Below are 13951 nucleotides of genomic sequence, written 5' to 3' on the forward strand. Positions count from 1 at the left end.
AAGCCGGTAGAGACCTAATATTTGTCACAGATGTGGGTTTGCTACCATTGCATCCAGTCTACGTAAACTCCAGATTGATACATTGTAGCAAACTATCAGGACAGAACAGAGACACCGGGATTAGAGGATTGCCAGAAGGACCTGTAGAGGGATACCCGCACCACACCCGCACCCTCCTCGTCGCCATGGTACAACACATGATATAACGAGCCGCGTGTTCTAATATCTCTTTTTATTGTTCTTTACATCGTTGTGGATCGTACAAATCACTTTGTCCTGTATTGTGTGCATCGGTGGAATGATAATACAATAATTATAAAACAACCCCTGCGTGAGGCGGAGGAAGGATCTGGACCCCTCCAGGGACGTCCCCCGAATCCACATCGCCTCCCCAAGAATGAGTGTGATGTGAGGCGGAGGAAGGATCTGGACCCCTCCGGGGACGTCCCCCAAATCCACATCGCCTCCACAAGAATGATTGTGATGTGAGGCGGAGGAAGGATCTGGCCCCCCTCCGGGGACGTCCCCCGAATCCACATCGCCTCCACAAGAATGAGTGTGATGTGAGGCGGAGGAAGGATCTGGCCCCCCTCCGGGGACGTCCCCCGAATCCACATCGCCTCCCCAAGAATGAGTGTGATGTGAGGCGGAGGCAGGATCTGGACCCCTCCGGGGACGTCCCCCGAATCCACATCGCCTCCCCAAGAATGAGTGTGATGTGAGGCGGAGGCAGGATCTGGACCCCCTCCGGGGACGTCCCCCGAATCCACATCGCCTCCCCAAGAATGAGTGTGATGTGAGGCGGAGGAAGGATCTGGACCCCCTCCGGGGACGTCCCCCGAATCCACATCGCCTCCCCAAGAATGAGTGTGATGTGAGGCAGGATCTGGACCCCTCCGGGGACGTCCCCCGAATCCACATCGCCTCCCCAAGAATGAGTGTGATGTGAGGCGGAGGCAGGATCTGGACCCCTCCGGGGACGTCCCCCCGAATCCACATCGCCTCCCCAAGAATGAGTGTGATGTGAGGCGGAGGCAGGATCTGGCCCCCCTCCGGGGACGTCCCCCGAATCCACATCGCCTCCACAAGAATGAGTGCGATGTGAGGCGGAGGCAGGATCTGGCCCCCCTCCGGGGACGTCCCCCGAATCCACATCGCCTCCTCAAGAATGAGTGCGATGTGAGGCGGAGGAAGGATCTAGACCCCCTCCGGGGACGTCCCCCGAATCCACATAGCCTCCCCAAGAATGAGTGTGATGTGAGGCGGAGGCAGGATCTGGACCCCTCCGGGGACGTCCCCCAAATCCCAATCGCCTCCACAAGAATGATTGTGATGTGAGGCGGAGGAAGGATCTGGACCCCTCCGGGGACGTCCCCCGAATCCACATCGCCTCCCCAAGAATGAGTGTGATGTGAGGCGGAGGAAGGATCTGGACCCCCTCCGGGGACGTCCCCCGAATCCACATCGCCTCCCCAAGAATGAGTGTGATGTGAGGCGGAGGCAGGATCTGGACCCCTCCGGGGACGTCCCCCGAATCCACATCGCCTCCCCAAGAATGAGTGTGATGTGAGGCGGAGGCAGGATCTGGACCCCTCCAGGGACGTCCCCCGAATCCACATCGCCTCCCCAAGAATGAGTGTGATGTGAGGCGGAGGCAGGATCTGGCCCCCCTCCGGGGACGTCCCCCGAATCCACATCGCCTCCCCAAGAATGAGTGTGATGTGAGGCGGAGGCAGGATCTGGACCCCTCCGGGGACGTCCCCAGAATCCACATCGCCTCCCCAAGAATGAGTGTGATGTGAGGCGGAGGCAGGATCTGGACCCCTCCGGGGACGTCCCCCGAATCCACATCGCCTCCCCAAGAATGAGTGTGATGTGAGGCGGAGGCAGGATCTGGACCCCTCCGGGGACGTCCCCCGAATCCACATCGCCTCCCCAAGAATGAGTGTGATGTGAGGCGGAGGCAGGATCTGGACCCCTCCGGGGACGTCCCCCGAATCCACATCGCCTCCCCAAGAATGAGTGTGATGTGAGGCGGAGGCAGGATCTGGACCCCTCCGGGGACGTCCCCCGAATCCACATCGCCTCCCCAAGAATGAGTGTGATGTGAGGCGGAGGCAGGATCTGGACCCCTCCGGGGACGTCCCCAGAATCCACATCGCCTCCCCAAGAATGAGTGTGATGTGAGGCGGAGGCAGGATCTGGACCCCTCCGGGGACGTCCCCCGAATCCACATCGCCTCCCCAAGAATGAGTGTGATGTGAGGCGGAGGCAGGATCTGGACCCCTCCGGGGACGTCCCCCGAATCCACATCGCCTCCCCAAGAATGAGTGTGATGTGAGGCGGAGGCAGGATCTGGACCCCTCCGGGGACGTCCCCAGAATCCACATCGCCTCCCCAAGAATGAGTGTGATGTGAGGCGGAGGCAGGATCTGGACCCCTCCGGGGACGTCCCCCGAATCCACATCGCCTCCACAAGAATGAGTGTGATGTGAGGCGGAGGCAGGATCTGGACCCCTCCGGGGACGTCCCCCGAATCCACATCGCCTCCCCAAGAATGAGTGTGATGTGAGGCGGCCGCCCTCCCCCTGGCGCCAGAGCGGGCGACCGCCTCCCCACTCACACTCATCGTATATATTATATGTCATAAATAGTTTTTCTTCATTTTTTTTATAGTTTTTACAGAAACGAAATTCATTGCTCTTAATAAATCCAAACTACTTCAAACTGAACGACATTCATCGCGTGAACAGACACATACAGCGGAATACTTCAGAGAACGAGACAGAATACATGAGAATTGTTCTGATACGTAAGATTAAACAATATGGACACTCTACCGCCGCAGCACACACCGCCACCCCCTGCGCCTAGGAGAGAGCTTCTCTACTACGAATACTTGTGGAGCCGCAGCCCCGGCATATATATATATATCTCTATAGCTCCTCTATGGATGAAGTCAGCTTTCTTTAATCTAGGAATATAACGTAACGATAAATCCTGCGTTCCGCCCAGTCGCCGCACCGTCCCCTCCCGGGCATTGTCCAGCAAACAGTCACTGCCGTGTATACAAAGTGTCTCTTAGTTTCCCCTTGGATAGTGAGTGCAGCAGTTTATCATCTCCTTTGTATCACGTGGTATTAAAATGGGAACTTCCTGAAGGTTTTTGTTTTGTTTTTACGTTTCGAGGGAACCATTGAATCCGGTCGGACAGACGGCGTCGTTTTGGCAGCCATTTTTATTCTACATATTGTTTCCTTTTTTTTTTTTTTTTTTCACTTCTTTTGGTCAGTTTGTTGACAGGCGACAGATTTGGCTACAACTCGTCGGACCTGATGACGTGGAACAGGGTGACGTTGTAGAGGACCTGGTGTCCGTTATTCCAGGCGTACAGGGCGCGATCCTTGGGGTTGTAGTCCAGCATGGAGATGTGGGAGTACCTGTTTTGGAAGGGGATGTCGATGTACTCGTAGTTGGAGGTGTTGGTCTGGTACGCGTAGTGCACTTTGGTTCCTCCAGAATATCCATTGGTGACGTAGAGCGTCCCGCAGATCATGAAGGCCTCGCCGGCGCTCCTCTTGGGGTAACCCGTGTTCCAGGTCTTCAGTATCTGGAGGGTGTTGGGGTCCAGTTTGCTGATCACAATGTTCCCAGCGTTTTGATTGGTGGCATAAACCACCCATAACCCGTTCTCATCCACCATGATGTCTATGTCCGACTGCCCCCCCCAGGCGTAGTGGTAGACGTTGGTGTAGCCAGCCGAGTCCAAGCTGCGCGTCTTCAGGATTGTCTCTGACTTCAAGTCAAATCTGATGATGATGTGACTTTGGAATTTATTGAAATATATGGATCCGTTATATACAACCTGGCCGGTCCCAGACCAAGGGTGGGGGAGGCGGTGAGAGGTAAAGTTGTCGCTGTTCATGAAGTCCTCCATAGACCTGTACTCCCTTACAAACCTGTTATTGTGGTATCCGTCCATGTACCAGACCTGCAGGAGCAAGAGACACATTAATAACTGCTCACAGCAGCACAGAGGATCTCAGGAGGGGGGGGTCAGATGGTAAGGGGGAGTTATACTGTGATGAAACAAGTGTGGACAGGAGGTAAATGGTGGAGTGAGCAGCACAATGTATTTCAGGAGAGGAGTGTGCAGGAGCAGCCCCAGCAGCACAGAGTATTTCAGTAGAGGGGTGTGCCGGTCTATTAGGGAAGGTCACAGGCTGGGAATGCAGGAGCAGCCCCAGCAGCACAGAGTATTTCAGGAGAGGAGTGTGCTGGTCTAGTAGGGAAGGTCACAAGCTGGGAATGTAGGAGCAGCCCCAGCAGCACAGAGTATTTCAGGAGAGGAGTGTGCTGGTCTAGTAGGGGAGGTCACAGGCTGGGAATGTAGGAGCAGCCCCAGCAGCACAGAGTATTTCAGGAGAGGAGTGTGCTGGTCTAGTAGGGAAGGTCACAGGCTGGGAATGCAGGAGCAGCCCCAGCAGCACAGAGTATTTCAGGAGATGAGTGTGCTGGTCTAGTAGGGAAGGTCACAAGCTGGGAATGCAGGAGCAGCCCCAGCAGCACAGAGTATTTCAGGAGATGGGTGTGCCAGTCTAGTAGGGAAGGTCACAAGCTGGGAATGCAGGAGCAGGCTACCCAGCAGCACAGAGTATTTCAGGAGCGGAGTGTGCTGGTCTAGTAGGGGAGGTCACAGGCTGGGAATGCAGGAGCAGCCCCCGCAGCACAGAGTATTTCAGGAGAGGAGTGTGCCGGTCTAGTAGGGGAGGTCATAGGCTGGGAATGCAGGAGCAGCCCCAGCAGCACAGAGTATTTCAGGAGAGGAGTGTGCCGGTCTAGTAGGGAAGGTCACAGGCTGGGAATGCAGGAGCAGCCACAGCAGTACAGAGTATTTCAGGAGAGGGGTGTGCCGGTCTAGTAGGGAAGGTCAAAGGGCTGGGAATGCAGGAGCAGGCTACCGAGCAGCACAGAGTATTTCAGGAGAGGAGTGTGCTGGTCTAGTAGGGAAGGTCACAAGCTGGGAATGTAGGAGCAGCCCCAGCAGCACAGAGTATTTCAGGAGAGGAGTGTGCTGGTCTAGTAGGGGAGGTCACAGGCTGGGAATGTAGGAGCAGCCCCAGCAGCACAGAGTATTTCAGGAGAGGAGTGTGCTGGTCTAGTAGGGAAGGTTACTGGCTGGGAATGCAGGAGCAGCCCCAGCAGCACAGAGTATTTCAGGAGAGGAGTGTGCTGGTCTAGTAGGGAAGGGCACAAGCTGGGAATGCAGGAGCAGCCCCAGCAGCACAGAGTATTTCAGGAGAGGAGTGTGCTGGTCTAGTAGGGGAGGTCACAGGCTGGGAATGTAGGAGCAGCCCCAGCAGCACAGAGTATTTCAGGAGAGGAGTGTGCCGGTCTATTAGGGAAGGTCACAGGCTGGGAATGCAGGAGCAGCCCCAGCAGCACAGAGTGTTTCAGGAGTCACTAAGGTAGTAATCTGATAATACATTTTCTGGTTTTGTCCTTATAGATTCATCTGCCTGCGGGGGCTTCAGACGTCCCTGGGTTCCCTCCAAATCCTTCCGGTTGGTGCCGGCATGAATGCTCGCCCCCCCCGCAGCGGCGTCCTGCGAGGATCACGGCATTTCCATATGACATTTCCACTGTGAATGTCACAAAAGTATTTCCCTGCAGCACCTTCCCCAGGAGCCGGTGAGCCTGCAGAGCGGGGGCCACGAATGCCCTTCTAATGTGGCGGCTGCATCATCCCCTGGCCAGGACTATGGGGCCCCCAACAGTGGCCCCCGTCACATAGGAGGAAACCATTGGGGTCCACATCACATCGTATCCTCACCTGGAGGACTGAAGTGAATGGAGAGACGCCTGCGCAGCCGCCTCCTCAATCACTGCCCTCCCCACCAGCCAGGATTGAGGTCAGTATGTCTCCTAAAACAAGACTATCTATGTCTGGGAAAGCTGGGTGACTGCCACCATGGCTGCTGCCCTCAGTCTCACCAACCTTGGCGGGGTATGGGAAAGGCAGAGCTGCCCGGTTATGTTGTATTACACCCCCTGCAACCGGGCGGATTAACCCTTCAGGGCCCTAGGTGAGACTAGTGACGCCCCCTTTGGGGACGGTGTAACGGCGGCCATGTTGGTTGTGCCGTATGGAGGAATGAGAAGCGTTTAGATGATGGGTGGACGCGTCCGGCTTCTCCGTCAGCCACTTACTCTGTAATCTCCTTCTGGAGCCTGAGGATCCGTCATCCACGAGCCGAAGCGGGATCCAGACGTCTTGATGGTGACCGGATCACTGATCCCCGTCAGCTTCCCACAGGCTGCAAGACACAGGGAAACATCACAAGTCTCTGTCCTCCCGCCACATCACAGATGGCTGAAATGTGGAGGAGTAATACTCTGCACATCTCCCAATGAGGGTTATACTACCAGATCTCAATCATGTCAGCGGATGGGAGAGGGTTAATTGGGTTTGGTGCAGAGATCAGCGTGGCCCCGTGTTACATCACGGGGACGAGACGCCTCCGAGTGCTACAGGGGCTCCTGCTGTGAGGCCCCCTTCTTCCCAGATTTGGGATTTTAATAACTATTGTTAACCAGTTCACTGCTGCACGGGCCGTAGAACAGGTCCCGGACTGCTCTGCTCCATGAGGCCCATGCTGGCTGCATTCTCGATTGGAGTCAGTGGTCGGACAAAAGTTATCAAACTCCAGAATCTTAGGGTGCACCGACCCCCCCCCCCAGTCAGCAGCATTAAGGCGAAAGAAGACACAAGCCCTCATGCCCCCCCGGAATAATCCCAGTGTGTGACCAGTGGCTCCAGTGTAGCTGCATTATCTACAGGAGGCCGCGGTAGTCGGAGCCTCCAGATCTGCAGCCGGATTCAGAACATTGCTCCATCAACAGGACAATGAGTGACTGCAGGGGCTCATCCTCCCAGACTGAATGATCACCTACGTGACCGTCGGCGGTGCGCGCACTGCGGAGGACATAGCTATTGTCAAAGAGTGGCCCCCACAAGAAGCGTCACACGTGAGATAAGACGTCTTCTCTGCTGCTAATTATTCCGCAGTCTCATCTGTCATTGAAATGTCACCGGAGACGTCTAATTAATTGCTGTCTGTCTGGGGGCAGCGGTCAGACCGTAACGCCCCCACAGTGACCCGGAGTCTGACTAATGTGTCATCTGGAGCATAAGGCTGGGTTCACACGGGCGTCACGGTTTGGCTCCGGATGCGTCCCGGGTGCATTGCAGCAAACCCGCGCGAGTAGGTACCCAATTGCAGTCAGTTTTGACTGCGATTGCGTTCCGTTCAGTTTTTATCGCGTAGGTGTAATGCGTTTTGCACGCACGTGATAAAACACTGAATGTGGTACCCAGACCCGAACTTCTTCACTAAAGTTCAGGCTTGGGATCGGTGTTCTGTAGATTGTATTATTCCCCCTTATAACATCGTTCTTAATACAGAATGCTTAGTAGAAGGTCAATTGAGGGTTAAAAAATAAATTAACTCACCTCCTCCAATTGATCGCGCAGCTGCCGGTCTCCTGTTCTTTCTTCAGGACCTGTCAAAGGACCTGTGGTGATGTCACTGAGCTCATCACATGGTCCAATCACATGGTCCATCACCACAGGTCCTTTAGCCGGCAGCTCATGATTAAAGAAGTAAGAAGAGACCGGCAACTACGCGATCAAGTCAATTTTAACCCTCAATTGACCTACTATGCAGTCTGTATTCAGAATGCTATTATTTTCCCTTATAACCATGTTATAAGAGGAAATAATACAGTGAATAGACTTTCATCTTAGCGATCATGCGTGAAAATCGCACCGCATCCGTACTTGCTTGCGATTTTCACTCAGCCCCATTTACTTCTATGAGGCCTGCGTTGCGTGAAAAACGCACAGTATATAGAGCATGCTGCGACTTTCACACAACGCACAAGTGATGTTCTATATTCTGCATTTTTCACACAACGCAGGCCCCATAGAAGTGAACGGGGCTGCGTGAAAATCGCAAGCAAGTGCGGATGCGGTGCGATTTTCACGCACGGTTGCTAGGAGACGGTTGCTGGGGACCCGATCATTATTATTTTCCCTTATAACATGGTTGTAAGGGAAAATAATAGCATTCTTAATTCAGAGTGCATAGGGCTGGAGGGGTTAAAAAAATAAAATAACTCGCCTTAATCCACTTGATCGCGCAGCCGGCCGGCTTCTCTTCTGTCTTCTTCTTTGCTGTGCACAGGAAAAGGACCTTTGATGATGTCACTGCGCTCATCACATGGTCTGTCACATGGTCCATCACCATGGTAAAAAGATCATGCGATGGACCATGTGATGAGCGCAGTGACGTCATCAAAGGTCCTTTTCCTGTGCACAGCAAAGAAGAAGACAGAAGAGAAGCCGGCCGGCTGTGCGATCGAGTGGATTAAGGTGAGTTATATTATTTTTTATATTTTTTTAACCCCTCCAGCGCTATTGTAGTATGCATTCTGAATTAAGAATGCTATTATTTTCCCGTATAACCATGTTATAAGGGAAAATAATACAATCTACACAACACCGATCCCAAGCCCGAACTTCTGTGAAGAAGTCCGGGTTCGGGTCTGGTTACCAAACATGCCGATTTTTCTCATGTGCGTGCAAAACGCATTACAATGTTTTGCACCCGTGCAGAAAAAACGCAAACATGGAACGCAATCGCAGTTAAAACGGACTTGTTTTAGTGTTAAAATCGCACCATTTTCCCTGAACACATCCGGCCCCAATCCGCAACGCCCGTGTGAAAGGGGCCTGAGGCTTTCACACTCGCATCATGGACGGATCCGTTCAGATAATACAACCGCCTGCATCCGTTCATGGACGGATCCGTTCAGATAATACAACCGCCTGCATCCGTTCATGGACGGATCCGTTCAGATAATACAACCGCCTGCATCCGTTCATGGACGGATCCGTTCAGATAATACAACCGCCTGCATCCGTTCATGGACGGATCCGTTCAGATAATACAACCGCCTGCATCCGTTCATGGACGGATCCGTTCAGATAATACAACCGCCTGCATCCGTTCATGGACGGATCCGTTCAGATAATACAACCGCCTGCATCCGTTCATGGATGGATCCGTTCAGATAATACAACCGTCTGCATCCGTTCATGGACGGATCCGTTCAGATAATACAACCGCCTGCATCCGTTCATGGACGGATCCGTTCAGATAATACAACCGCCTGCATCCGTTCATGGACGGATCCGTTCCGATAATACAACCGTCTGCATCCGTTCATGGACGGATCCGTTCCGATAATACAACCGCCTGCATCCGTTCATGGACGGATCCGTTCAGATAATACAACCGCCTGCATCCGTTCATGGACTGATCCGTTCAGATAATACAACCGCCTGCATCCGTTCATGGACTGATCCGTTCAGATAATACAACCGCCTGCATCCGTTCATGGACGGATCCGTTCCGATAATACAACCGCCTGCATCCGTTCATGGACGGATCCGTTCCGATAATACAACCGTCTGCATCCGTTCATGGACGGATCCGTTCCGATAATACAACCGCCTGCATCCGTTCATGGACGGATCCGTTCCGATAATACAACCGCCTGCATCCGTTCATGGACGGATCCGTTCCGATAATACAACCGCCTGCATCCGTTCATGGACGGATCCGTTCCGATAATACAACCGTCTGCATCCGTTCATGGACGGATCCGTTCCGATAATACAACCGCCTGCATCCGTTCATGGACGGATCCGTTCCGATAATACAACCGCCTGCATCCGTTCATGGACGGATCCGTTCAGATAATACAACCGCCTGCATCCGTTCATGGACTGATCCGTTCAGATAATACAACCGCCTGCATCCGTTCATGGACGGATCCGTTCAGATAATACAACCGCCTGCATCCGTTCATGGACGGATCCGTTCAGATAATACAACCGCCTGCATCCGTTCATGGACGGATCCGTTCAGATAATACAACCGCCTGCATCCGTTCATGGACGGATCCGTTCAGATAATACAACCGCCTGCATCCGTTCATGGATGGATCCGTTCAGATAATACAACCGTCTGCATCCGTTCATGGACGGATCCGTTCAGATAATACAACCGCCTGCATCCGTTCATGGACGGATCCGTTCAGATAATACAACCGCCTGCATCCGTTCATGGACGGATCCGTTCCGATAATACAACCGTCTGCATCCGTTCATGGACGGATCCGTTCCGATAATACAACCGCCTGCATCCGTTCATGGACGGATCCGTTCAGATAATACAACCGCCTGCATCCGTTCATGGACTGATCCGTTCAGATAATACAACCGCCTGCATCCGTTCATGGACTGATCCGTTCAGATAATACAACCGCCTGCATCCGTTCATGGACGGATCCGTTCCGATAATACAACCGCCTGCATCCGTTCATGGACGGATCCGTTCCGATAATACAACCGTCTGCATCCGTTCATGGACGGATCCGTTCCGATAATACAACCGCCTGCATCCGTTCATGGACGGATCCGTTCCGATAATACAACCGCCTGCATCCGTTCATGGACGGATCCGTTCAGATAATACAACCGCCTGCATCCGTTCATGGACGGATCCGGTTGTATTATCTGTAACATAGCCAAGATCCGTCTTGAACACCACTGGGGGACGGATCCGTTTTCTATAGTGCCAGATTGTGTCATAGAAAACGGATCCGTCCCCATTGACTTACATTGTGTGTCAGGACGGATCCATTTGGCTCAGTTTCGTCAGACGGACACCCAAACGCTGCAGGCGGCCTCCAGAGCGGAATGGAGACGGATCGGAGGCAAACTGATGCCTTCTGAGCGGATCCTCATCCATTCAGAATGCATTAGGGCAAAACGGATCCGTTTTTGGACCGCTGAGCCCTGAACGGATCTCACAAACGGAAAGCCAAAACGCCAGTGTGAGAGTAGCCTTAACCTTCTGCCGCCCGGTGGTCTTCGTGACATCGGTCATTTTGCTGCCAAGTCACTTTGGATCTAATGGTTCCCGGGATTAATAATAACTCGCTAGGCCGGGTCATTGCCGCAGGCCCGAAGCGCGGCGGTTAATTACAGGCCATTCCCAGGTGGAGCCGGGACCCGCAGAGGACGTCCGTCAGGGATCTGCCCCCCCCTTCCCCACTTGTTTTACTGGGTCGACATTTAAGCGGTAGGAACGTCCGGCAGCCAAACGTATGGGGAATTTATCCAGGAGAACGGACGGGAAGCTTCCGCACACTGAGCCCCTATCAATGGGGACCCAGCCAGGAGCCACCATGTGGGGGACACGTCATAGAAGGGGCGCCCCTGGCACAGGGGTCAGAGCTGGCGCTGTTTTCATAAAGGGCCGCACTTCCGTAGAATATCAGAAAACGTCCCGTAGATTCTGCCATTCCCCTTCCATACGTACCGCGAATACACGGATCGGACGGAGTGTGCACACAGCCCTATGAGAGGAGCCGCAATGCTTTAAATGATGGCCGGCGAAGGTTCGGCCTGGTACCCGGAGTCCTGGGTGCCGCACGGCTGGCGGTCCCGTATAGCGTTCATTTCTTTCTGCCCGGGGACGGAGAAAGCTTCTCGTCTGCTCAGCCTAAATCCGATAATTGTGGGGAAGCGGGGGAGGTGAATTCTGCGTCTGAATGAAGGACTACCCCCAACTGCAACAAAGCATGAAACCATTTCCAAAAACGTGGCCACGTGGCCCAGCGATTACAGCGCGGGATGAGCATCGTCTTATGGACTGTGCCTGGATATAATGGAGGGAGGATGGCGGATTTATAAAGCTTTTGTATTAGGCCTCATTCACACGACCGATACTGACATATGGACGCGGACAGCACGCGGTGTTCTGTCCGCACATTTGTAGCCCCATTGAAATGAGAGACAAAATGCAGACAAAAAATAGGGTCTTGTGCATGAGGCCGGTCCTCCAGTCACATGTAGAGCTGCATCCAAAGTTCTGCTGTCAGTAGGAATCCGTCCACGCCTGATGGCCTCCGCTGGAGCTTCTCTGTTGTGGAAGAGACTGCGGCTCAGGGCCCTCACATCTCCAGAGCAGCAGGCAGCAACAGCGCCACCAGAAACCAGCAGAACTGTGGATGCAGCTCTGGCTGGGACTAGAGGTTTAAGGCTTTGTGATCTGTCTTATGGGGGTCATTTACAAAGACTAGCTGTTTTATGCCGCCCTTTGTCCCCCCCCTGCACTGCCGGAGGATGCATACAATTTATGATGTCATCTGCGACATCTGCGGCGGTCCGTGCGCCCCGACTCCTCTTTTATACCTGACGTCGGCCCCAGCCCCCACCATGCCCACGTGCCGAGGACGGTGTCCCAAAATATTGTCCAATCGGGGTTTTTAAAAGTCACAAAACGGGTCTTGCGACTTTTTATTGTAAAAAACTGATAAAAATGTAAATGACCCCCAATATGTAGCTCTTGTGTCCCCTCGTTATAGCGCTGTTTTTCCGCCTCGCCCCATCCTTATACCATATGGAGTCTCTGCTGTGAACGTTACTCACAACCACACAACAGATTGTGCGTTCCGGAATCTCCACGCACAGTAGACACCGCTACATAGATCTGCTGTGAATGACTGTACGGTCCCGCACCTCACACCATAGACAATGCTGGAAGAGCATCCCACGTGTAAAGCCGCACCGCCTCGCTGGCCATACCGCTATTGGCCCGGGATCACACACGCAGTTTCAGGTGCAGCTTTTGATGCAGTTTTCTGAGCCATCGTCAGACATGGATCCAGCGTCCTCGTGACGTTGGTGCAAAAACCGCATCATAAACTGCACGAGATTCCCCTCCGCTCCTACGTGGCTCCATCAGTGGGATGCAAACCGCGCCAATGTTCCCTGACTGGGGGGTTGGGCAGTGTCAGTTTATTACAGGAGAGCCCAGGGTCTCCATCCATAAACATCATCTATAGGGCTCCTGCACACGGCCGCAGTTCTGGCCCGCATCCGATCCGCAATATTTTGGGGGATTGGATGCGAACCCATTCATTTCAATGTGTCCGCAAAAAAATAGACCATGTCTTATTCTTGTCCGTTTGGGGACAGTAATAGACATTTTTAACATAGTGCTGAAGGGAAAACGCGGGATGCACGCGGCCAATATCCTTGTTTTGCAGATCCGCGATTTGCAGACACAAAAACAGATGTGATGGTGTCAGGAGGCCACTCTGCACACGGCAGTGGTGGATCTGCATCCCTGGATAGCTCCCCCTCCGGGCTGCAGATGTTTACGGCTGATAATGCATGACCCTCCGGACATGACCCTCCGGACATGACCCCCCGGACATGACCCCCCCGGACATGACCCCCCCGGACATGACCCCCCCGGACATGACCCCCCCCCCCCCCCCCCGGACACGTTTCTGCAGACAAGATGCACTTCTGCGTTCATAGATCACCTTGGGCTGGGATCACACATGCAGTTTTTGATGCAGTTTTTTGAGCCACACAGAGGTGTGAATACAAAGGGACTGGGAAATATAAAGGGGGTCATTTATAAATCTGAAATCTGCGGACGGGGAAGGGGCCGGCCCGTCTCATTCACCGTCTTCTATGCCCGTTTTTGGTGTAGAAAAAGGTCTAAATGTAAGGGCTTATTCACACGGCCGTTGTGGTTCTGTGGCATACGGTGGGTCCGCAATACACGGGCGTCATGGATGTGGACCCATTCACTTGAATGGGTCCGCAATCACGGAGATGCGGAACGGAAGCACGGATCGGAAGCTCTACGGAGCGCTTCCGTGGTGTTTCTGTCCGTGCCTCCGCACCACAAAAAAATAGAACTTGCTAAAAATAAAAAATTGCGGTGGAATCACGGACCCATTCAAGTGGAATGGGTCTCGATCCGTCCCGACCGCTGCACAGATGTTGCCTGTGCATTGG

General features: G+C 53.5%; 1 protein-coding gene across 3 annotated transcripts in view; it reads right to left on the reverse strand.

The window, feature by feature from the left end:
• Positions 1–217: 217 nt before the first annotated feature.
• The window catches only part of OLFM1 (olfactomedin 1), a 58135-nt gene continuing 44401 nt past the window's right edge, over positions 218–13951 (reverse strand). For all 3 annotated transcript variants that reach the window (XM_044305367.1, XM_044305369.1, XM_044305366.1), the window contains exons 5-6: positions 6211–6317; positions 218–3991 (exon numbers count right to left, since the gene is read on the reverse strand). In XM_044305367.1, the coding sequence (XP_044161302.1) occupies positions 3317–3991; positions 6211–6317 (782 nt within the window). In that variant the 3' untranslated portion in view covers positions 218–3316. The remainder of the gene's footprint in view (positions 3992–6210; positions 6318–13951) is intronic.

The sequence above is a fragment of the Bufo gargarizans genome, chromosome 9, assembly GCF_014858855.1.
Source record: "Bufo gargarizans isolate SCDJY-AF-19 chromosome 9, ASM1485885v1, whole genome shotgun sequence".
NCBI classification, from domain to species: Eukaryota; Metazoa; Chordata; class Amphibia; order Anura; family Bufonidae; genus Bufo; species Bufo gargarizans.